This window comes from Haliaeetus leucocephalus, unplaced genomic scaffold, assembly GCF_000737465.1.
Source record: "Haliaeetus leucocephalus isolate CR32 unplaced genomic scaffold, Haliaeetus_leucocephalus-4.0 Scaffold141, whole genome shotgun sequence".
Taxonomy (NCBI): domain Eukaryota; kingdom Metazoa; phylum Chordata; class Aves; order Accipitriformes; family Accipitridae; genus Haliaeetus; species Haliaeetus leucocephalus.
This window is the reverse complement of record NW_010972577.1, coordinates 1,929,285-1,954,544: the sequence shown is the minus strand read 5'-3', so window position 1 is coordinate 1,954,544 and position 25,260 is coordinate 1,929,285. Positions and strand designations below refer to the sequence as shown.

General features: G+C 44.3%; 1 protein-coding gene across 1 annotated transcript in view; it reads right to left on the bottom strand.

Annotated features, from left to right (window-relative positions):
* Positions 1-17,858: 17,858 nt before the first annotated feature.
* The window catches only part of AGPAT5 (1-acylglycerol-3-phosphate O-acyltransferase 5), a 61,464-nt gene continuing 54,062 nt past the window's right edge, over positions 17,859-25,260 (bottom strand). The window contains exons 9-10 of the mRNA XM_010561098.1: positions 22,144-22,267; positions 17,859-20,424 (exon numbers count right to left, since the gene is read on the bottom strand). Of these exons, the coding sequence (XP_010559400.1) occupies positions 20,199-20,424; positions 22,144-22,267 (350 nt within the window). The 3' untranslated portion in view covers positions 17,859-20,198. The remainder of the gene's footprint in view (positions 20,425-22,143; positions 22,268-25,260) is intronic.

Here is a 25,260-nt window from a genome sequence, read left to right as displayed (position 1 = left end):
GGTCGCTTTGAACCTCAAGCACTCTGTGATTCTGTGAAATAGCAATATTAGTAAATATTAAATATAATTAAAATGCCAGGACTATTCATGTTAAACAATTGAACCTGCCTGGAGTTTCAACAATGTGCCTGAGAAAGAAAGGGAGCCAGTCTCTGTTTAAAGGGAGTTTTTAGCCATGTTTTTTGACATGACCAATATTGCAGTGCTCTGTGTAACCTACTCTTTTATAAGGATTGTCTTGGATTGCATTTGGATGCTTCTTTAGGTACACTTGGGTGAAATCATAGCTGCCATCCACCAATGTCTTCTTTAAAATGTCTCAGCAGGGCAGACTACTCCTAAGCAAGTATATTAGATGACTAGAGGGCCACCTTATATTCAAAGACAAGTGCCCTGTTTATACAACCGTATCTTCCTCTCCAGCACTCTGGGCACACAGCTACTTTCACTATCTATGTATTGTCACCAACTTCCCTATTTGGAGCTTTGTCTTTGTTCAGCTTTGATGCATTTATCTGGGCAGCTGCCCTTAGCTGAGCTCATAAACACAGCTGTAACCAGACAGCGTGAATTTTACCCCGGGGAGAATACAGAAGTGTTTTGTGTGTCGGTAACAGGTCTCCAGCTGTGGACACCTTGGTTTACACCTGTCCTGACTGCTGCTCTGGGGTTGTGCAGGGCAGGGCTGCACTGCAAACGCCTTGACTAGCCACTGCAATGGTACCCAAGCCATGAACGCAGTGTTGCTATTTTATCTTTCTTATTACATGAGTTTTGCAACCTCAGTACATAGAGTTACCACACCTGGTTGCTTCTAAAATCCAAGTTCACATGGGTAACTCTTTATTACGCTGCAATCCATACATCAGATATCCCCAGGTGTACATACAGCATGCCCTTACTGTGGGCCAGCGCGGGCATTATGCAACAGTAGTGAGACTACTTTGCAGTTGGAAGAGTATATGGCAATGCTGGCTTATCCAAAATAACTAGATAGGAAGACAAAAGATACTATTTATTGCTACTCATTAACAGAATGAGTCCCTGAAACATTGCAGTTTTCCGTTGTCCATTGTGTCAGATTTTCCAATGCCAGTTAACCTTTTAATTTTATTCTTCCCTAAACAGCAAGGGTCAGGAGGATGAGAGAAAAATTCACTTTTATCTCAGGCTTTACCCCAAAGCAGTGTTACCATATAAAATAAATACCTTGGATACTAAGACATAGAGATTCGGGTCCAGACAAAAAGAAGTTATAAACAAGATTTAGGTATGTCTATGTGAAGCTGCAGTTCTGAAAATTACCCTTTCTCTGCCCCTAAATTTGGAAGATTCAACAGGATTGTAGCTTTATTAATTTCAAAGCATTACTTATATACAGGCAGATACACGTGTTTGTACCTACAAACACACATATCTAGAAAGAGATACATATGCAAAGACTTGACAAACTTGAGCAGCATCACATTTGGTTCACAAAGAGTGGGAGCGGAGAGCGAGGGTCCCTTCCACATCAGCTCCAGTGTGGAGTCTCACGGCGTTCCCTGGCATGGAGTGAGCTTCCCACAGCAAAGAGAAGTAGCTGCTTTTTCCTTAAGAAACTCCTGTATTTTACACAAACACATTAAGGTTAGTTGGAATTCATGTATTCTATGTGAAGTATATCCACCTTATTTAAAAGCAAAGTTTCATCCTTCAACCGTTTTAAGATGTAAAATATAGCGGGCCTATGTGAGGTGGCAAGCTGATGACAGTCTAACAAGACAATGTATAGACAAAGAGGGAAGAAGAGAGTTAAAGATAAAAACGCTATTTTTCTGTGTGTTTGACCCCATGCTGAGCTGTAAGGTTTTGTTTCTCGCTCTAGTCTTTGCTTGGTATCTCACTTGTTATTGTAACTTTGCCTATTTTTTCTCTCTCTTTTCTTTCTTTATGCTATTTCTTCGTATAAATACAGAAAGCACAGCAGTAAGCATTAAAAACAGCGAGATCAGAATGACTTCAGTTGGCTTACAGCAGGGATGAATTTTGTCCCTTGCCATAGGCTAAGCAAAGAATAGAGAAGATGAGAGGAATGGATTTCTTTAAAGTAATCAGATACAGACTTCTCACATTCATGTAGCTTTTAAATCATCAAGGCCACGGTGTTTATCTGTCCACTCTTTTTCATTGTCCGTTGCCCTCATGACCAATGCTTTGGTTTTCTTGAGACATACTTTATGTCACATTGAAATGACCGAGAGATGGTTTTCTTGGTGCAATTCATTGATTAGGAAATTAATACTAAAGGCACAGCTCTCTATGGCTTTACATGTTGCTTTGGAAAGCAGAAATGAAACTTCACCAAAATGGCGCAGTAGCATTATAAACTTACCTGGCAGCATTAGTTTCCCAACCTGAAATGAACAACAGCAGCGAATTAGGCCCTGAAGTTTAATGACTGGAGTAGGCGAGGGAGAGCGAGCGCCCTTTGTATGCAAGCCAGGAACCGGTTGCCTTGACAGTCAGTGAAAGTCAGATCAAAAGGCTGTTTGAAAACCCTGGCTTTTAGAAGCAAAGATGGGAAACAACATCTTTCTTTTCTAGCTCTGGAGTTGGGAGATAGAGGAAACAATAGCTATTGTATATAGAGTTATTTGAATTCTCCCTGCTACCTCTATACACCTGATCAAACAGGCGGTGGTTGAAAGGCTGAGGTACCATCAGGCTTCCTGCCTGATATGAGCATGATAAAAATTGTTGCAGCTGAAACATCTAAGAGCACAATGCTTAGAAAAAAACAGATCCCAGGGAGGAAAAGTGAGGCAACACAAAAAGAGTCATAAGTTGGGACCCTGTCATTCTGGCCTGCGCAGGCTTCAGAGGAAGACCAAGGGGAGGAGGGAAAATGGCTTTTCTCCAAATATACCTTGGATAGGCTGTGCACAAGCACTAAAAAAGACATACTTCCAACACCACCTTTTCTTTAATACAGTCTTATCCCACTACATTAGTACATCAAGCCCTTGTACCCCTCTCCTGTTAACAGCCCTCTCTCAGTCCAGGATTCTACCCTTCTACCTGCTACCCTGGGATCCCTAACATACCCCAACCTTCCTCCCTTGCTTCAGCAGCTGACATGTCTTAGCTCACCTCTCTCCACTTCACCCTTCTTTTTCCCACATCAGTACATGTTTCCTACTTTTTCTGCCTCATACCTTCTCCTGCAGCCAGACTCAGGGTGCAGCCGCAGTGTCGATGGCCACCGTAGGGTGGAGAACAGGGGTCCATCAACTGTTGGCCTGCGTGCAGGGGCACACCAAGCAACTCGACACAGCACTTGCCACCAAAGTGGTACACTAAACCCTAGCACCCTAGGAAACAGCCTTGGAGATACTAAAAACCCAACTGGACAGGGTCCTGGGAAACCTGCTGTAGGTGACCCTGCTAGGTGACCCTGGGCTTGGACTGGACAATCTCCTGAGGTCCCTTCCCACCTCAATCTTTCTGTGAGTATAAGCACTGAGCTCCACGATGAGAGAGACAAGCGGAGGGAAATGAAACCAACTGCCCTGTTCAGAGTCATGAAGGTGGAGTTCGAACCGCATCACTGAGTGCCAAGCCTTTCCTTTAACCACTGGAGCACATTTGCTGTCTAAACAAAGTCTCTGTGCAAACCTTGGTATATTTTTCCTCTGAGAAAAGGCAGACAGGAGAAAATATTACTTTCCCTGAGACACTTGGCCAAGGACACCCCCCAGTGACCTAGGCTGCTGGGCAGCAGGAGAGAGGTGCAGGGGGACTGCTGGCTGGGGCATGACAAGTCACGCGAACTGATGGAGGGATGGGAAACGGCAAGGACATGCATGGGGACAGGTGAAAAGCTGAAAGCAAAATTCCCGTTCAGCCAGCACGTACAATCCTGACAGCTCTGGACAACAAAATGTAAGCCAATACTGCGTCTCCGGGGCAGCGCGGGAAAGCCATGCTACTGTCTGCATTCATTAGGAAAATTAACTCTTAAACATTCCTGCTATGAAAAATATATCCATTGTAAAGTTCAAAGGAGCAATTTATTTTGGTGAAAGAGCTGGCAATTCTATTTAAGGGGCGGTGTATTCATATCCCCATTATAATCTGCTCTAGGTAAAATAGATAAAATTACTGCATTTTCACTAGGAATGTTGTCAAGACAACTTTTAGTGCAGCTATTTTGAGAAATTTGTAATACCATGCAATTTAAAAAGACATGATTTCATATACTTCTACATTGTATCCACTTCCTCAAGTCCTTTAGCCGGTCACAGAGCAATTTCAATGTTGACAGCAATTCTGATTCTGTGTTAGCAGCAATGCAAAGTGCAATGTGTGATCCCCACTAGTTCCCGTCACCCCTGGGGAGGGCTATGCTCTGCTTTTGCAGTTCTCGGAGGCTGATGGAGATCCACGGCACGGCCAGCATCCATTGGGCTGAGCTGGGGCACCACCGGGCATTCAGCAGGTCGGCTTTGCAAAGTCGGCCTTACAGGGCCTGCCTACCAGTTTATGTTGTTCTTTTGCTTCTGGTTTTCTTTTGATTTTTAAATCACTGTGTTGGAGAGAGCATTTGAACACTTGAAAATTGTTCTTCAGCTGGAGCCAAAAAAGAACAGCCATACACTGCAGAAACAGTGAGGGGATATGTTTATCCCGGTGGCCTGGGGACTTTGAAAGGGCTTTGAATGACATAAGGAGTTTTGAATATACCTAATGGGAATTGTATAGGATGAGCATGTTTCAGATATTAAATCATTGCAACTAAATAAGGATGGATTAGACACGACTTTTTATGAACGCATACTAATAAACTGCTGTTTGGAAGCCTTACCCTATTTGCAGTCACGCTGCTAGAAGCATTACCAGCCCTGCAAGCTCAGTCATCAGGAAGGTGACTGAAATAACTGACAGCCTGGCTCAGATACTCATTGTTACTAGGTCTGGTCATTTAATTTTGCTCTCACATTTTCTTTTGCACAGTCTGGCAATTAAGCCACCGTCCTGCTGACCCAAGTACAAGCCAGGGAATAAACTAAGGCAGTGTAAGGTGCTGCTGAGCTGTATTACTGCCTCACACTAGGGACTGGGCTGAGAGTGCTGTTTTCAGAAATAGAAATCGTCTCCCTAATCCCAGTACTTCTCTGTCTTTAACAAATGGCATCAGCAGATTCTTTGAACAAAAGGACAGATGTTCATTGTGTGTCATAGCCCAGAGACAGATAACGTGGGAAAAAGAAGAGCTCTCCCTCATTGGCCATGGGGGAAAAAGGCAATATGAATGCAGGTTGTGTAACATGAGTTTCCCCAGACATCTGTAGCCTCTAATTCACTTCTAGTACCTAATGTGGGACTGTGGCTAGTGGAGGAATGCATTACTCTTCCGTGAGGAAGCTGGGAAGTCGTGCAGGTGACCTGACCCTTTATTTGCTTGGCTCTGTAAAGCCCAAGTGAGTTTACAGTGTGCCGAGCCTGCACGGCACAGTCGTGCCAGCAGGTCTCCTGCTGCTCCTGAGTCTAGCAAATCTTGGCAGAGTTTTCCCTTTGCAACACAGAAGCATTTAGCTTAAGGATTATCGTAAGCGTTCTCTTCCTCATTTTGCCACTTTGTACTATCTAAATCCTGATCTCTTCCAAATTGGATTATCCTCTTATTCTTGCTGGTGCCCCTGAAATCAATGAAGTCAATGTAGTGTAAGTGATGGTAAGACTGTACGAGAGAAGATTAAAGAAATGCAATGGGTTTTCCATGCAAAAATAACAAACCAGTCCAAGTAACAGTATGTAAGCCGGGATACAAAAAGCACAAGGCAAAAACAGGTGGGGAAAGGAGTACCCAAAGTAAAGAGAGGTAAAAGACAGAGGGAAGGGGCAAGATAAAGTAACAGAAGTAGCAACGATATAAGAAAACAACACACAAAGAAATACACAGTATGCCTGGCTAAGAGACCAGGGATCTAGAAACCACAAGGAAGAGAACAAAAAGAGGGAAGACAGCATGAAGTGAGGGGGATAGAAACCTTTAGGACAACTGAAAAATAGAGAAACAAAGTTGAAAGCTGAGTGTGTGGGAGGCTTTTCCATAAAAAAAAAAAACCAAGTACAGAAAAATGTAATGAAATCGTGTGCTGAATTCATCCTGTTAGGCTCATTTTCTCAGCAGCAGTGATTACTGCAGCAACCAGCAATGGAGGAGCTCTCAAGGTCATCTCATCTGACTGCCTGCAGAGCAGAGAGCTTCTCAGAGCCAATAGTGTCTTTCATTTGCTTCGCCCGGCTTTTAATAATGACTAAATATAAACCGAGCTGTTGGCAATATAAGCTATGTTCTCAGTGAGCAGTAAAAGCCTGTGTTAGACCCTGAAGATAAGGGGTACAGTGTGGAGGTGAGGGAGGTTGTAGGTTGCAGTAAGTGTGTTAGCGAGGACAGAAGTTACAATGATTGCCTGTTTCTAGAGAGGCGATTCCAGTTTGTCGGTCCTTCCACAGTTCACTTGAGAAGACAGGCCCCAAGGTGCTCTACAAAATAAACCCGGCTCTGTCATAGCACCCAGGCCTCTAATGCGAGACTAGAGAAATTCCTCCGGTTTCTGCTCTTCGCTTTTCTTTGACCGTGGGCTGCACAGACTGAAATATGCACAGCTGCATATGGTATGTTGCTGAATACACACCAGGATGCCTCGGACATTCTGGCTCCACTGCAGGTATTTCATTATATCAGTTTGAGAAACACTATTATAATGTAATATAATACAGCCCCGCTCTCATCATGCATCACTCCGCGTGGAAAGTTAAACAACAGAAATGCTAGGAGATCATTAACACCACAGAGCAAGTGATCTTGCCTGAGAGGAGAAATAAAACTTCTAACAGTCCGGTGACTCAAAGGTTTAATGCAAGTTTGTTGAAAAGTGGATAGGAGCGATTTACCCTGAACCCAATGGGAATGATGTGCCACAGCTGAACACAGTGCAGAGTCTGTGGCCCCAGCTGGCTCACTGTGCTGAGCTTTCAGCTTGGGTGATGGTGGTAAGCTTTGGGGTTTTTTTCTTGTAAGTGCACCACTGACTGCCCTGAAATGCATTTTAGAAGTTTCCAAAGTAAGGTAGAAATAGATGTCACCATGGTTTAGATTTTTCCTGCTAAAAGTAGGCACATAATTGCACTTTCTGGGCTTCCTGTTTGCTTGGGCAATAGAAATTTCTGGATCGGAGCGTGGCATTTAGCCACGTACTTCACTAGATGCAGTACATCAAACATTGCCTAACAAGACCGATCTTTTGTATGGGAACATTGCTAAATATAACTCAGCTTCTGTCATTCTCCACAGTATGACACGATTAGCTCCATATCAGCTGGTTATCAAGACAATAAAGAGGCAGAGAAAGCAGACCCTACGAGAGGGCAGATGTCTCCCCAGGCCCATCCCCAAAAGGGGGGAGGGTGGGATACCCCATGTGAGGACGTCAAGACAGAGAAGCCAAACGACTCACACGTTGCTTAGGTGCGGTACTTTGGCGGCTCAGCTATCGTTTTTAACGGCCCCCAGGAGGGTGGTATCCCCACGTCAGCCTCTGCACCCCAGGCCAGGAGCTGAGGACGGCAGGAGGTGACCCCTCTGCTCAGGGGTGGCTGCACTGCCTACAGCCCCTTCCCCTGGACTGCGGGCACTGAGATATCTCCTGTCCTCCAGCAGAAGCGGGGGGACGGGCCAGCTAGCTCATCACAGGCAACCGCCAGCATGGACGTCGGTGCCTGAGCTGCTCAGGCTGGGCTCTCCCGATAGCCAGCAGACATATAGTCAATATAATGAATCAGGCGAGGCTCCACTTCATCTCGTCCTAGAATGGATGTCTGAAATTGTTCAGATGAAGGAAACACTGGCCATGCATTTACCTCCCAAGTGACAGTATAGAGAAGTAAAAGGGTCTGGGCTCCTCTGTCTCCTATGAGGGAGTCCAGCTCAGCTGTAGCTGTGTACATTGTGGACGTCTCAAGCTATCTGAGAGGAGTGTGCTGCCAAATGCTTTGTCTGCTCAGCTATAGCTCACAGGCCTGCCGATCACCACCCACAAATTTAAATCAGACGCCCTCTTTCTAGCCGCAACAGCCAAGAAGGCACGTCGCCTGTGATCTCCAGGGAATGAACCCGGTGATGCTTTCCCTTGCCCTTGCGCAATCCCCTTCAGCGAGCTCCGGGCATCTTCTCTGGGGACCAGGGACAGGACTGACTCTAAAATGTGAGGATCAACTCACTGCCCCCTTCCCCTTGCTATTAATGAAGTGGAAACGGCACAGAGCTGGGTTCTTCTGGTTTACCACGAGATGGTGGTAAATGCTAGCGCTGGGCCGGTGCCGGAGCATCGCCGGGCGAACTCCGGCTTTTCTTCCCTTCCCTCCGGAAAACCACACCGGAGTGACAGATTTAGGCTGGGCACCCACAAAGGCTGGCTGGCAAGGCGCTCTATTTTCATTGTAGCCTAATTTTCTCTCCTTCTGACTCCTTTACCTTTTTCTGTTACCGTCCCTACCCTGGGTGTTCAGACTTACGCTCCTTTCCCCCCCCCGTACTGCCGCTCTCCCTGCTACCAGAGCCGGGGGTCCGCTGCAGAGGCCCCTGCCAGCCTCGTTTCGCGCACTCGCTGTCTCGCACCGCGCAGGGAAGAAAAGATGCCAGCTCTCACCAGTGGCTACACCCGGGGTTTGTTGGGGGCAAAGCAGGATTATCTGCAAAGGGCAGGCAGTGGGTCCATCTCACAGCCCGGACTCCCCAGCGCTCTGGCCCAGGACTCCAGAGGGAATGTCCATCTTACGGTAAGTGCCTTCTACAACATGCATTGACCACCTTAGAGCAGCCACTGCATTGCAAAAGCTGTGCCGGCAAGACAACTCGGGTTTGAAGCTTCATTATAAACTGCACAGAAGATCCGGGGTTGACTTTTTCACTGCAACGAAAACCAGTACGCCCCTTCTGCATTTGCGGTTTAATGTGGAAAAACATTGAAGAACGGAAAGAAAAAAAGACCACCAATCCCTACGCCCAACGCACGTGCGGTCCCCCGTACGTCGGCGTGCCCCGCTGCGGGCACGCGAGGCGTGCGCTGCCCGGAGTCCCCCGGGCAGACACCACTGCCGCAGTCCTGGAGCGCGCTCAGCATTGGCACGTGCTTGCTGCCGAATAATAAAGACCCCCTTACAGCTCTAACCCCTTAGCTTATAAACTGTGATATCTCTTCCAGTCCTTCTGCGTAGCTCAACGTAGGAGCTTCACCCACGTAAGAATTAGGTGTGAAATGTTACAACCCCCCTCCAGGTAGCCCAAATCACTGCAGGGACCCAGGGGACGGAGAGTCGGATCGCACGGGGCGTCCAGCCCCAGGCTTCTGCCTCCAGGGGAGACTGAGCGTGCAGGGACAGGGTGTCACCCACTGGTGACTGGGGGTGGCTTGCTGAGAGGCAGACGAGTTGGAGTTCCTTTGCACTGGTGGTACCCCAGCGCTCATCGCTGCAGCCTGGCCGGTGATGGCTTCAGAGGTGACACAAAAGGCAAGTTCCCCAGGGCAGAGGAAAGGAGGGGGGGGCCCCACAGACCCTTGCTAGCCAAGCACCTCAGGAGTGGATATGAGCAAGGGGAGGCTCGTGTCAGGCAACCTGTGAGACAGCATCCGCACCACATGCGTCAGCTGGGCCAAAATTCTGGGGTCTAATCCAAGATGCTGGCTGAGCTGCTGCTGTTGCGAACAAATTAGGTACTAACAAGCACCAGACAAGCCTCTCGACTCATGTGTCTTGCCTCCTGACCGAGGCCTCTGCTGTTTGCGTGAAGCTGCTCCTTGGCTGTGCTCCTGTCCAAACTCAACAGAGTCGCTTAGATGGCAGGTGGTGTAAGAGGCCCGCTTTGATCTGGAAAAGAGAAGGACGTGAGACTTGGCAGAACGCTGGGGTCTTACAGCCCTGCCTTTCACAACCGACGCGCACAGCATAAAGATGCAAACTGCAGCTGCCTTGGCGGGCTTCTCTTAGGGGCTATGGAGGATGCTGAAACCCCAGAAAGAAGACCCATGAGCCTGAACATACAAGCTATGTGGCTGTTGCTGAGCACGTAGTACTGGCATACTGTATGACCGAGGAACTGTGAGCTGCAGGGTCCGCTTAATGACAGAAATCTTTTTTCTTTTTAATTAAGGGCTGCATTCTTCCCCCGGCCTTAAGTCTCATGTTTCTAATGCATTTTATAATCAAACTATCAAACTTTTTCCAGGCAGAAGTTAGTACTATCAGCCAGTTTGGTTATAGCAACACTGACCTTACCTGGGTGGCAGGACTGATTCTGAGCACTTCAGAGACACATCGGTGCTGGACGATGAAGGTATACTCAGGGACAGCTGTTAGAAATTAATACTCAGTGAACAAAGTACAGTATTTACTTACATGAGGAAGCAAAATGCTTAGATATCCTGTACATGACACCTACTTTCTGCTTCAGCCTGATGGTTTAGTTAAACCTTTATAACCTCATTTGTATAGCCAAGCTGTCTTAGCACATTATTGGGTTTGGCTCAAGTAGCCAAACTTCATTACACAGAAAGCAGAATCTGAGATACGTGCAGTCATAAAATGGATTCACTGAAGACACCCAGTTAAAAACAAAGGCTGAGCCAAAGCTGGTCCAAACCACAAACAGTCCCACATCGATCCTTGAGTCCAAATTTTCTCAGAGTTCAAGGCTGAGGGAGGGAAAGATACGAGTTACATACATGGCTGGTAGTGCAACCTATGGTTAGGACTGCCCAATGCATCTTGCTGTCTCGATGCTGGGTTATTTGTGTAATTTTTTGCCCAATCAGCAAATATTTACACCAAAGCTTTCCTTGCCAGGTGTGTGTTGAAGGTTTTCTTCAAAGTTTTCAGCCAAAAGAGTTCCACATTTCTGAGAGCAGCCTTTTTCCTTAACCTAATCATGGCCAGGTTTAAGGCAAACAAAAGCCCACATCCCCCTCCCAATGCTCTGGCAATCTTCTTCAAAAAGCTGTGGTGCTTTTTTTAGTGGAAGAGAGACTTGGAACTGGACAAGAAAGTAACCATACTGCTGAGATGGACTTTTTCTAATCTTAGTGAAAAGTCTGTCTCAAGTTGGTTAATTCATAAGGCTTTGGAAAAAAACCAAGCCAGCTGTAGTTCACATGTGCTCGCCAGAGGCCAGCTAGAGCTTGCAGGCTTCATTCTCTGGTGAGTTCGTGAGCATGGGACATGCTCCAGGACTTGGAGCAGGACTTCCCTAGCAATTGCAATTCCTAACTGCTTCAGGCCAGAGCAGCTCTAAATCCAGATACTCAGAGTCGAAAGCATGGATTTTTAAATTATTTTATTTTACCTGTTTGTTTCCAGGCTACCTGAAGGACATCAGCTGAACTGCATTCAGAGGAGGTAAAACATGCAACATGAGGAGATAGTTTGGAAAAGCAGACAAAATGAACCCTAGCAGAGAGCTGGGGGGGTCCCAAAGTGTGTGGAGACTGGGGGGAAATCAGAGGACAGAGAGGAGACTGAGGCACGGCAAAGCACGGAGTCTGGCAAGGCAACTGGGAAATGGCACGCAGGGAAAGGATGTGCGGGACCTCATTTCAGCCTCTTTGCACATTATTCTGAGTTCACTTAGGAACACTTGAGCTCACCCAGAAGGCCTTCCAACACCTTACTGACTGTACGTTAAAAAACCCTGGTTACGAAGACAGAATCATACATTTCCTCCTGATCCCGTCATGGTGAATGTTATAAAAAAATCTCCAAAACTTCACAAAACAAAGTGCTCGTTGAACATCCCCGAAATGCAAGGAAGGGCATTACCATCGTATTACAAACACAAAACCAGAGCCTGGAAGTATTTCTTGATTATTTGATGCAAGAAGTACATTTGCTCTACCAGGAGACTGCTGTATAGTTGTGTGTGAAAGTACTTTATATGTTCCTGTTGCCTTCTACAGCAGATGCAAGTCCTAAATTCTTCTGCAAACTAGCCTTAATTTAAGTCAGGCATCTAATGAGTAAGGGATGCAAAACTCATAAATGCATGTGGAAGAATTTGGCCTGAGCTGAGGAAGAAGGGAGAGGTGAGAACCTGCAGCCTGGCAGACCCTTATCCAATTATTCTATGGTATCATTTGATATCAAAGTTACTCCAAACTCTGAGGGTTTGGGAGCACTCCTTCCATTCCAGGATCTCATAAAATTTGGAGAGGGTTTTTCTTCTAAAGCTTCAAATTCGTCCTGCTGAAAAAAAAAAGAAAGAAATGCAAAGTCTCTATTTACTTCAGCTGAGCCTGGTCTGGCACCTGGAGATGCTGCCTGTGCCAGCGGTGCTGCCAGTGCCCACCGCTTGCTCTGAGATTCTCTGTTCAAACAGGCACTTTGTCATCTCACCGTGACCGCAGCTCCACCATTTGGTTGAGTTCCCATTCCCAGCTTCTGCAGGGCTTGTTGATAGGTAACCTAAGTTTTATCACTGCGACCAGCATTCTTGGTGATGGTACGTGTCCCTGCTCACACCTTTGCTTTTATACATGTTGCGCTGCCAAGAATAATTGTTAGTTTTAAACCAGCTCCGAAAGCAGCATCTGGCTTTCCAAAAGGACGCAGAGGACGAGCTAGGGACAGCGGCCGCTTGGCATTTCCAACCCTGTGGTGCAAAAGGCGATGTGTTTTAAATATTGTGACTTCTTGAATCTCTTGTTATCTTGTCACAGAACAGGAATACAATTGACAGTATCAGGATATGTACACACAATCTCTTATTACTGTTTAAACATATAAAACAATACCATATCCTGTGCTGGCAGGAGTATTATTAGCTATGCAAAATTATTTGTCAGCTCTTTGGAATACCTTTCCTTTTCTGGACAATAAAAACACCATTTCTTCAGCAATTTCTACTTTTCTATCTAAACAGCAGCATGGATTCTGTTAGTCACCTATATTTGTTACTCTCTTGTTAGAAAAGCAGGTGGGCCTATGATTGCAATCAACTCCTATCTACAAGTGTGTGGTTCCAGAAAGAAGTAATTCTGCTTTTTAATTTGTCCTCCCTGGCTATTAAAATAACTGTGTGTGTTTTTTAAAAATCTTTTCAACATTTGTCAATATGTGACCATACTAATGCAATCCTTTGTGGTCAACAGGAATTTATTAGAGCATCTTGATGTCAAACCAACTTTTTTTATACCTCATGTGACAAGAAGTGAAGACTTCTTAGTTTATAGAAGCCAAAAAATGCTCATAGATTATACAGATTAGAGGCAAATTTTTATACTCTATCACACAAGACTTTAAAAGACTTGGGTGCAAACTAACATAAAGGCAATGCCATTTGCTGGACCTATAATGTTTCTGCTCAGAGTGCAACGTTAGACTATAGGAGCTGCAAATGCCTGCTAAACCATCAGTGAAAACCTTAACCAGGGACTGTTATGCATACAGCTTGAAAAGCAATTTAACTTAATACCTCCAGTTCAGGTTTCAGCCTTGAGAACTCTGCATATTCTTTTATTTTTGCCTAACGATGTTGTACAGCATTTGATACTTTTTGGGATGATTATAGTGTTAACTCTCCCATCTTGGCCAACTGCAAATTAAATTCTCTCCAGCTCAGTTTCCCCTGTGGTCCCAACTGGATGAAATAGTTGCACAGCTGAGTAAGGCCAGGGGCTGCCTGCATCCAGGAATTCAAAACTGCTTTGGCAATTTCGGCCTTCGTGGGTGTCTCTGAAGAGGACAGGAAAGCAGGGTATTGGAGTGGAGAGTGTGGGACCACAACAGGCATAGTGGTGACAAGGTCTGCTAGAGCCCATGAGGTGCCAGGCTCACTCCTAACATGGAAAGGCACTTCAAAATGATGGCACTTTAGAGCAGAACCCTTCCTCATTTCCTCATTTTGTAACAACAACCTGGAGACTACAGCTGTCTGCACACTGGTGTGAGCTCCCGGGGTCATCTCTGGTTCCACCTGTCCCTAGGGCAGTTGTTGTGGTTTAAGCCCAGCCGGTAACAAAGCACCATGAAGCCACTCACTCACTCCTTCCCCTGGCCCCGCTGGGATGAGGAGGAGAAAATATTATAAAGAAAGGTTCGTGGGTCGAGTCAAGGACAGGGAGGGATCACTCACCACTTATGGTCACAGGCAGAAGACAGGCTCAACTTGGGAAAGAAACAAAATCAGTTCGATTTACTATAAATCAAATCAAACCAAGGATACTGAGAAGTAAACCCAAACCACAGAACACCTTCCCCCACCTCTCCCACCCCTCCCGGGCTCAACCCCACTCCTGGTTTTCTCTCCCTCCTCCCCCCGGTGGCGCAGGCAGACGGGGAATGGGGGTTGGGGTCAGTTCCTCACCCCTTGTCTCTGCCGCTCCTTCCTCCTCAGGGGGAGGACTCCTCACTCGGCCCCTGCTCCACCGGGGGGTCCCTCCCACGGGAGACAGTCCTTCACGAACTTCTCCAGCGTGGGTCCTTTCCGTGGGCTGCAGTCCTTCAGGCACAGCCTGCTCCAGCGCGGGCTTTCCCCCTGGAGTCCCGGCCATCTTGGGGGGCATCCATCCCCCTGTTCCGGCGTGGGCTCCTCTCTCCCCAGGCTGCAGGTGGGCATCTGCTCCCCCGCTCCCCTCCGTGGGCTGGGGGGGGACAGCCTGCCGTCTGGTCTCCCCACGGGCTGCAGGGGCATCCCCTCCTCCCCCGCTCCTCCTCCCCTCCTTCCTCACTCCCCTCGGGATCTGCACAGGGGTTCCTCTCCCATTCCGATCCCCTCACTCACTGCAGGTTTTTTCCCCTTCTGAACTCTCTTCTCCCAGAGGCGCTACCACTGTCACTGATGGGCTCGGCCTGGGCCAGCGGCGGGTCCGACTCGGAGCCGGGGAAGCTTCTGGCAGCTTCTCACAGGAGCCGGCCCTGCAGCCCCTGACCCGCTACCAAAACCCCGCCACGCAAACCCAAGACAGCAGTTCAATTTTGGGTGCTGAAATGCCCCAGGGCTGAAGCTGAATGCGGACATTCACATACCCAGCCTTTGGCACCAGTTACAGTCATGCTGGCCCTACAAATCTTGAAATCTTTTCTGACCTTTGCCAGAGCACCCAAATGAGTGAAAAGAGCACTGGCACAACTCCCTGAGGACATGGGGTGGTGGGGAAAATACTGTAGCTCTGGTCTTCCTCAGGCCAAGAGATGTTGAGACCGTATCTCCTACTTCCCGTTCTGCTGACTGAGCTTTGCTGCCCTGAAGTAGGGCATCACCCTCCAACCCATTGTCCGTCCATGCTTCAAAGCACCAATGAGCCCCAGCCCACCTTTCGGAGGGAGTCTCTGGAGGGTCCAGGATGTATCTACCAGGTCCTGGATACTTTACAAACAACTCAAGTGGGTTTTAGGACCTACCTCTCTCTGAAACCCTTCGTACTATGGTGATGCCTGTCTCAGTCCATGGTGGTGGGACTGGGATTTGAGGGGCTCGTTTACTGCAGGGGCTTTGTGGGGAGCCCGGCAGCTCCAACCAGCAGCTCCGTCTGCCACTGCACAGCCAGAGGACTGACAGCAACTTCTGCCCTTAAACATCTGCATCCTCCGGAGTATCTCTGGGCCAAGCCGGCAAACAGGTTGAAATGGTTCTGGTTTGAATTAGTCACGCAGGGAACACAAACAGAGGCATCAAAACGTCCTTCGAAAACTGAGTTCCCACACAAGATGAAAGGGAGACGGAATGGCTGTGAAATAGCTTGTACAAGCATAACTAATGAAGTTTTGACATTACAAATAAGACCCAGGAACAAGTCATTATTTTTCAGGGTAGCGCCTAGTCTTCATGTTTACTTGTGGCCATGCAAACTGTCCCTCAGTGGAAGAGCACGCTCCGGCAGAGGTGGGAGGGAGATCCGTCTCGGATGTCCAATACAGAATTACCAAGAACCTCTCTCTCAACAGCAACATCTCCTTCCAGCCCACCAGTAACAGACCCCAGCCTCGCCACCGGCATTTGCCCACCAAATGCTGGTCCTCAAAAGGAGAACGTAGCTTGAAGGTGGACGTCAGTGGTCCTCCGTTAGCAGTTTATCAGGCTGAATACAAATAGGGAAATTCTTTGGGTCCAGGAGAATGGAGGAAACCCAAGATTCACGTCAGTCTGAAAAGTGATGAGGGACTCCTTGTTAGGAAAATAACAGACCAGGCAGTCCAGGGTAGGGCTGCAGATCTGGGACTGAAAGAGGAGAGGTAGGAGAAATACTCACCATGCCGACAGGGAAATTGGTCACCGCACGGAAATCAAATCTTCCCTGGAATCTATCAGATGTGGTCATGCCTGACTGGAGCTGATGTTTCTAATTCTTTTTTTTTGTATTAGATTATCGCTGCTTTTCCTTCTCTGGACTTGCTCTGTGTTTTGTTTTACTTGTGTGACTTTTGCCATTACGCAAACAACTTTTTTTTTTTGTCTTGTGCTTAGCAAATTTTGCAACACGCTTCATTGGGACCAGAGGATTCCAAACTGATAAGACAGGCTAGAACATGAAAATGAGGACAAGAGAAGGCCCACCGTGTTCACTTCAAGCCCTGTCATCAGAGCCACTCTGCTAAAAAGTTTCCTAGAACTGCAGGGTAGGACCAAACTGGCTTCCATATTTATAAAGGAAAAGCCTTTACAGAGCAGGTGCCAAGATCTTGACCCTATTAACTGGTTTTCTATTGCCTTTCTGGGCGTGGTTGAAACGTCTGCCATTAAAAGTGCTTTTTATTTGGAGCTGGTGGGGGAGAAGTCTTTTTCATTTTTAACGCTAAGCCAAAAATCCCAAACCTGCTCCTCGTCCCCTTCATTATCCAAACCTGAAATAGTTACCGCTCACTCCCCCAAAGTGAGTATATATATTCTATGCATGTTAAAACGCCTAAATAATCAGGGCAAAATTTTTAAGTACTAAAAATAGTTTTACAGGTATGCTATGTTCTACTGAAAGGAGAAAAAATGAGTATTACGCCAAGAAAATGCTTCAGAAGAGTTCGCAAAAGACTGCAGCAGGCTGGAGCCCCTCACATGTCCTACTCAATCATTTCTTCACTGTAGCATCACTCAGTGCTTTATTTTTCTGTCCCACTTCACTTTTTGTGTTCTCCATTATTTAAGTTAATGCTTCCTTACTAGCCCAATTCCTTCCACAAAAGTAAACACAAGAATAACTTTGTGCAACTAGCACATAATACTGGTGTTGCCAACTATAAAAAGTTACATACAGTCTACGCACATGAACAGAGCACTACTGGTGTGGAGGGAGGTCGCTATGACCAGAGGCACTGATACAGCTGGAAAAATAAGTTTTTGAAGGTGCAGGTCCCTCTCAGGTTTAACACATTACTACAACTTAGGTGGCATTTGCTACCGAGATATACTTCATGTGTTTGTTTGCAATACCTCTTCCCACCCCCTGGGTCTGTCCACACTCTCTGCCAGTGTTGTCCATGCAAGGCCTATTGCCACGGAGCCCGATTCTTGGCCAGAACTGTGGTATTGCACATTAATGAACATTATTAACAAGCAACAAATGGTGCAGGTGTTCATGGGTGAAAAGCTATTGCAATCCAACCAACCTGGCGGTGTGTTGTGTTGGAACAAGCACAAATCAATTCTAACACATTTTTTAGCTGCACGGAAAAAAAACACAAAGTTGTTTTCTTTCCATTGACTGCTTCTCACAGAAATCCTTCCATCAAGGACTTAAAACGACATGTGTAGCCTTTTTGTAAGCAGTTCCTGTTAACCAAGTTACAAACATAAAAGTGCAGAAAAAATTGAACAAGTGGACAGGACAGAAAAGTTGAATGAGCATTGGCTCTTCGTATTTTAATGAAGAAATATTTCAAGTTAATATCAGTGCATATTTAGAAACAGCATGTGATACTCCCAACGCCAAATACATCAGCAAATTACAGTTTCAAAACTTTATAAATTAATGGCAAGAAAAAAATAATTAAGATTAACATAGAGAATAAGGTTCAAAATAAACATCCTGTTTGTTTGTTGCACTGCGTCAATTATATTCCTGGCACTTAAACAGCAAGAGAGATCCAATATTTCGTGGTAATTAAGATCTCCAAAACAACAGTTATTTTTCTACAAATGAATTAAGCAGTTTGCATTTATTTTTGATGTATAATTAAATGTTATTCTTAGCTGTTACAAAGAAATATAGTCATGTCAGAGTAAAATTTCATTCCATGATTGAAAAATCACACTAACATAGCAACACTGCCTTCTGGTTATACCCACTGGAAACAGTCAGCTGAGAATAGGAAGAACTACATGTAAGCACATTTGGCTGTTACATAAAATGGCTTTTTTTTTCCTGGTTTCACAGCCTCATAACAATACTGTTTTTCAACATTGTTCCCAGTCATTGTTTTTAAAATGGTTCATCAACATATCCTGAATCAATCACCGATATAAATAACTCTGGTGACAAAATCCATTATGGAAGGACACAGAACTGCAAACTGAAAGTTGTATTGAATGATTTTAAGGTGGAACTGTAATTACTCTATAAAATTCTGTAAAAAAAACACCACACAGTAAAAGCAGTATCTTTAATTAACTGGCAATGGTGGAATCTGAAAAACTGACTTATAACCTTCAGAGACATTTAACTCACAATGGACTCTAATGCAAGACAAATCGTACTGAAGCTAGAGAGAGATGCACATTTAAAGCTTGCAAGTGTGATATAAAAATATTCTCCAGTTCTTTCATTTTGATACAGGGAGTCCAGTTCCCTAATGGAAGAAGATAAAATACATCTTCTTTCCTACCCCATCGCTGTACATACAGAGTATTCCCTTGATATCAAGAAATAGCATTTCCCCAACAAAAATACCAGCCATGGGAGTCGCAGACTTTGTGGTAGTAAGGGTTTGTTGATTTTGCTTTTTGAAGTATATTTTCAAGCAGGTGAAATACTGATAGGATATGCATTTCTTTCACTACTAGTCTATTGTGGAAATCGTGTACATCAACCCCGTAACTTCAATCCAACTGCAGTATGCATTGCCTAGAATGATTCGAGAATCTAGTGTGATGTTACAGCACGGAGGTGACTGCCAGATTATGAAACATCAGGCTAGATCAGATTAGTAGGAAAAGGCACATGCTTCGGATTTAGCAGGAACATCTGAAGGTTCCTCGTTACCATACCCTTACGCTCCTGAAGTTACAGTAATTCTGTGCATTACCCAAACGACAGAGTTTGCTTCCAGAAAATCGTGAGGTAACAGGGAACTTCTGCTTATGGCACATACACATGAAAGGTCTGTGAGCTCAGCTGAAACTCTCGAGGAGCTAGGGATAACGCAGACACAAGGTAGGCTACGCTCTGGTTAGGCCAGAAACAAAAACTTAACATTTCATTATACTGCATACATTCCTTTTATGCACAAATACAGGGTGCGCAAAATAAGCTGTTTGCTCAGTAAAATTTAATGTTTTGCATATGTAAAATAATCAGCTAATACTGCAATATAATCAAAAATCATGCACTAGATAAACAGAGCTTCTTCCCCATGAACCGTAGTTCTCAGGAACATTTTATTCTGCTTCAGGTGACATCTCATGATTTGCCAGCTTACATAGTCCCTTTTAAAGAACACAGTATTTAGCTAAAACTGAAAAGCAAAATCCAAAAAAAAAAAAAAAGAAAAAAGTTTTGATTTTAGTTGCGATACAGCTGGGATAGATGCAACTGAGCTGCTGCAATGCACCAAAGAGTAACGAAAATTCAACATGAATATCAGAAGAATAAATATATACCCTAAATTAATCTCTGTAAATACATTCACAGGTCCATTTAAGACACCCTTATGCATAACTCATACTTCATTGAATCTGCAGATAGAGATGGATGTTAGTTCATGGGGAAAGCAATTTATCATATGACTCGGTTTATCTGTCATTATTCCAGCAAAAATCAGTAGTAAATTTGAAAATCTACATTTATTTTCCCCAGACCAACCACACAGAGGCTTAAGTCACAAATTCTATTATTTCCAATGTTCGATCAATAAGGCTTTATTTACACTTGTTTACTATAAAGTCAGGAAAAAGTTTGGTGCAATGTGCAAGAAAAGACTGCACATTTCACTGATTGGAGACTAACATCTGCTTATGGTTTAATGCTAACCCACAGGCAGCCAATTAAAGTCCCATATATCCATGTTTTTACATAAAGTTTCCTTCCAGATTCTGTCAGAAGCATACTAGCAGTCAGGCCACCTAAAAACAGCAAAGATGGCAAAGTTTTCTTGAGGCTTAGTTTGGAATGAACACTTTTCCCAGGGAACTTATTTCTTCTTTTAGAATCCTTCGCATCATAAAACTCTATTAGTAACCTACAAGCAGACAAAAGAAGATGGTCAGTTATACAATAGCCTAAGAAGTTTTAAGCAACTTACTTTCATCCAATAACTGCTTCTAAACACACATGATTTAACAAATGGTTTCACAATATGTAGCAGCTCAACTGTAACAAGTTTAAGCAATCAGTATGCTGTAAGAAAATGATGCATTCAAAATAATGTTGCATGTCAGAGGACTCAACCTGAATCCTTGTAAGCAATAAAAGCAGATTTTCCTTGGGGACCAATTTTAACACTGAATATAAAAATTGAAAAGAATCTTTTTCATACAGCATTTAGCAGATAAGCCCAGAGTACTGGCCAATATCACAGGACAAAATAGCACACAGTTAATCATTGAACACCAAAGGAGGGGGAAAAAGTATCTTCATAAAATAAACTAATAAATAACGAGGGCTCACAAGACACTAAGTATTTTGGAAGCCAAACATGCAAGTGTAAAATGCTACACCACTGGTGTAGCAGTAACTTTGTTCCTCCTATTTTTCAAAACCATTAATAAATGGATTTGAATATTCTGGGCTTTTAAGTATCTCTATTGACCTGACAGACTGCTTTGGTCTCAGGAAAGATGTTCCAGTCAACAGGAGTCTACAATGAGACATAGATATCAGGGTTCAGTTGTGCTGGTCTTCACTAGAAGACTACTTAAGGGACACTGGACAGCCTTTTATTTTATGTATCAGTCTCTTGACTATAAAATGAAATTCAGACTTTCTTCCTCTCAAAAGTGAAGAAAATTACTTAGTGATCCTGAACTTCTAAGACACTTTAGTAACAGTGCCACGTTTACAGATAGTCATGTTAACTTCTACATGGATTCAAAGATCACAGAACAAATTAACATGTTTTACTTCCATAGAGTGTGAGACTGGCAGAATAATTTTAAAGCAGAACATACCTGAAGAACCAGGGAAATTTCTCTCTCACACAATGTATTCAAAGATTTAGAGAGTAAACAGATTCAGCCCCCTTAAACTGGACTTCAGACATGAAAAATTAAACCATCATTTCTCAAAGAATACTTAAATCCCACATCTAGGCACAAAGTCCTTCCGGAGCACAAGGGCCCGAGGATCTGTTGCATATGCTCACTAATGACCTTATCTGGAGATGCTGGCGGGTGCCAGGCACTTTAGTTCTGCCACGATTCAAAGATGGAGAGATGAAACTCCTACTTCACCTAATTTCCCAAGTGAAGGTAGGGATCTTGGGGTTACGTCTGTTTTTATCCAATCGCTGTCTGATGGAAGATACATAAACAATTTTGGCAGAAGAGATTAGATCAAGACCTGCCCCTTTCTAACTCTAACCTAACACTGATTATGAGGCTAGAATCAAACTGCTTTTTGCTGGCTTGCCTACCGCGGCCATCTTATAGTCCTGGCTGCGCATGACAGCTACAAGAAGATAAATGGAAGGTATTCAGATGAATATGAGTCTTGCCTGGAACATGGACGTGCAGCTCTTCAGTCTAAAGAAGGTCTAAACCCCAGGAATCCCAACCTCCTGAGCAAAAGGTTTAACCACAAGGTTATTATACAAAATATGCACAGGATTACTAACACCACCTCTCTTCAGAGAGCCCTACAGCTTGCACTGCTGGTAACACAGAAATCATGGGTATATCTGTTAATATAAAAGAAGTAAGACAGCTTCTTGAAACAGAAAGTTCTGCATAGTGCTACTCACTTATCCTTTATTTCAAAACGTTCATGAAGCCACCTTCTCATATACATCTGCTCTTCTGGAATGTCCTTCAGTTCAATTCGATCAATGAAAATATGAACTCTTGGGCATTCCTTGCAAAGAAACTCTGAAAAGAGAGCAAATCAACAGGACTGAGTTACAAAAACACTGTAGGGCATTTATTTGTCTAAAATACACCAAAAATCTGACCCTGTAGGTGTAAGTGCCTTGGAAGCCTAACTTCAGTTCTCAAAAGCCTCCCCTCTTCATGTTCGGATCCTGAGCACTTCACTGAACTTAGAAGCCATCTGGCCTACACACTTTTGAAATGTTGGCCCATTATCACGTGCAGCATGGAAAAACTGTCATAAAATGCACCCTGCTAACTGTAAAATGTTGTGCTTGAAAATGTTACAATTTTACCTCAGCAACAATCTACTCATTCTGTAGTGTGGGATGCAATAACTTCGATGTCATCAAATTATCCAGCCTGCAATTTTAATTAAGGTTAGTAATCCTCTTTGCTTGTCCTTTTTGAAATGTAAATTTTGTTTGCTCCTGGATGACAAAACCAGAATGACAGTGATTTCCCAAAGTATCTCCAGGAGGAAGTGGGCTTCAGTTTAAATGATAACCTATAATTAAAAAGTATAACAGGGCAAAAGACTCAGAACAAAATTCTGCTTTCCATTTTGCATCCCTTCATTTTTCTTCTGTCTTACAAAGCTCTAGACAGCCCTATTGCAATCCCCCTCCCCCATTTCCCCTATTTGTCCCTAGAAAAATTTAGCTAGCAAGCATTAATTACAGACAAAACTCCATTACTCAAAGACCCGTGTGGGATTTCTTACAACTAACAAGTGGTAAAAATACTGTACATGGAATGAAAAACCCACCAGTATTTGTGTATTAGTAATCATTTGCATTTATCAGTAGCAAAGGGTATTGCAGTAACCATAGCATCCCTGTACAGAGATGCATGATGTGAATGTGGAAGCCCTTAGAAATCTGGACAATCTTCATATTTGGAAAAGGGACTAGAAGTGCCTTCCTACAATACAGACAGGCAACAAATGTAACACAGACTGGGTGGTCCCTTCAGGTTGTTGACATTTTTTGGACAGCAGTGCAGATGTACATAAGACTTTGACCCATAACTGTTAAGGGTATCTTGAGGAATGACTGCGCAAAATAATTGTTACTGCACGTACAGCTTTATTATTATCTGCCAAAGCAGACATCCCTCTATTTGTTTTTCTTCTTTACAGGATTATTGATTTTTAAAGACTTTGTTGTAAAAGCAAGCCTTATCACATGCTAGAAATTGCCTTGAAGAATTTTAAAAGCCTGTTCATGCAAATGTGTTTGTGTGCTTGTAGAGGAGGAGTGAAGAAGAGATAAAGAGATCAGTAAAGTCTTATGGCATTTTGATGCAGAAATTTGTAAGTTGCTGTGTGCAGTTTTGTCTAGTCCTCGGGCAAAGAGACCCCTTCACTGAATGGCACTGTAGCGTAAAGGGAGCAACATGGCCCACACACCATCACTGAAGAAATGGCTGAGGGCTCTAACCAGAAACAAGTCCACCTTTTAGCCATGGAGTAGCAAATACAACTGTCGCTAAAAAGTTTGTGGTAAAACCGTCTCCCAGCTACAGCTATTAGATGGCAGGAGTTAAGTACTTGGAGTTCAGAATGATGGTATGTTCAGATGTTGTCTTCAGGTTTATGTGTAACGCTTTTACTACCCACAAAGAAATCAGTGTTCACGTATCTGAAAGCAGGTTTTTCCTCTTGCTTTTAATGGGAAGAAAGGATTTTCCAGGACTGTTTCTCTGAGGATACTATCCAGGCCACTATATGAAGGTCATTCACTATATGAGCACCTAAAAGCATACTATTAATATTTTAAAATGACAGATGTATTATCCATGTTTTAAATGCTTATAATATTCACTGATGTACAAATCCTCTTTTTGAGTGGCATTAAGTCGAACATTCTAAAAATATGCAAAACTGTATCTAGAAAACAAATGCTTGAAAGCCAGATGATATGGTCTTTTTTGTAGTAGACTCCTATAAAAAGCATCTATGCTATGCACATTCAGCTGGGGCTGAAGATCTAGCTTTAAGAGATGTTTGAAACATTCTGTGCATTGTATAGCATACGTTTCTTTTGCTTCACAGCACATAGGTTATTCTGTATAGGAACAGACAACTCTTTCCTGATGTTATTTCTAATCTCAGTTATAAATTATCAAGGAAAATTATAAACCAGGCAAACTTCTAAGTTAGATGAGATAGCATTATTAATAGTTATATGGTATTTTTAAAACTAATGTTATGCTACTTAAAAAAAATTGATATTTGGTCATTTAAAGACAGCAACAGAGTATATTATCAATAATAAGCTCTAGTTAACAAAACAGGAATAAGACCTAAGTATTTCAAAAGACACACCTTCTCCCACCAAAGCTGAAATGTAGCTACTCTACACATCTGCTTAGAAAGCAAAAAAACCTTCATAAATATCTGAGTGTTGCTGCTGGTTTTCTACCTTATGCCCAAGTTCCGATCCAAGTCGACTCTTACTACTTCCCACACCAGGCTTCTTCAACGAGTCTAAACCGAGTCCCCATACGTGAAGATTGTAAAACTTCATCTTAATTTCCCACCTTTGTAAATCCCAAGGCTCTTCTCCACTGCCTTCCTCTCCCTTGCAGTTTGAGACTTAGTACAGCCTCGCCGAAGGCTGTGTGATCTGCAACTGCAGGTGCTCCCCTAGAGAGGGTCATGATTCCTGCTGTTTTGGGTTTGTGTGTTGGGGTTTTGGTAGCGGGGCAGGGGCTGCAGGGCCGGCTCCTGTGAGAAGCTGCCAGAAGCTTCCCCGGCTCCGAGTCGGACCCGCCGCTGGCCCAGGCCGAGGCCGTCAGTGACGGCGGTAGCGCCTCTGGGAGAAGAGAGTTCAGAAGGGGAAAAAACCTGCAGTGAGGGAGGGGATCGGAATGGGAGAGGAACCCCTGTGCAGATCCCGAGGGGAGTGAGGAAGGAGGGGAGGAGGAGCGGGGGAGGAGGGGATGCCCCTGCAGCCCGTGGGGAGACCAGACGGCAGGCTGTCCCCCCC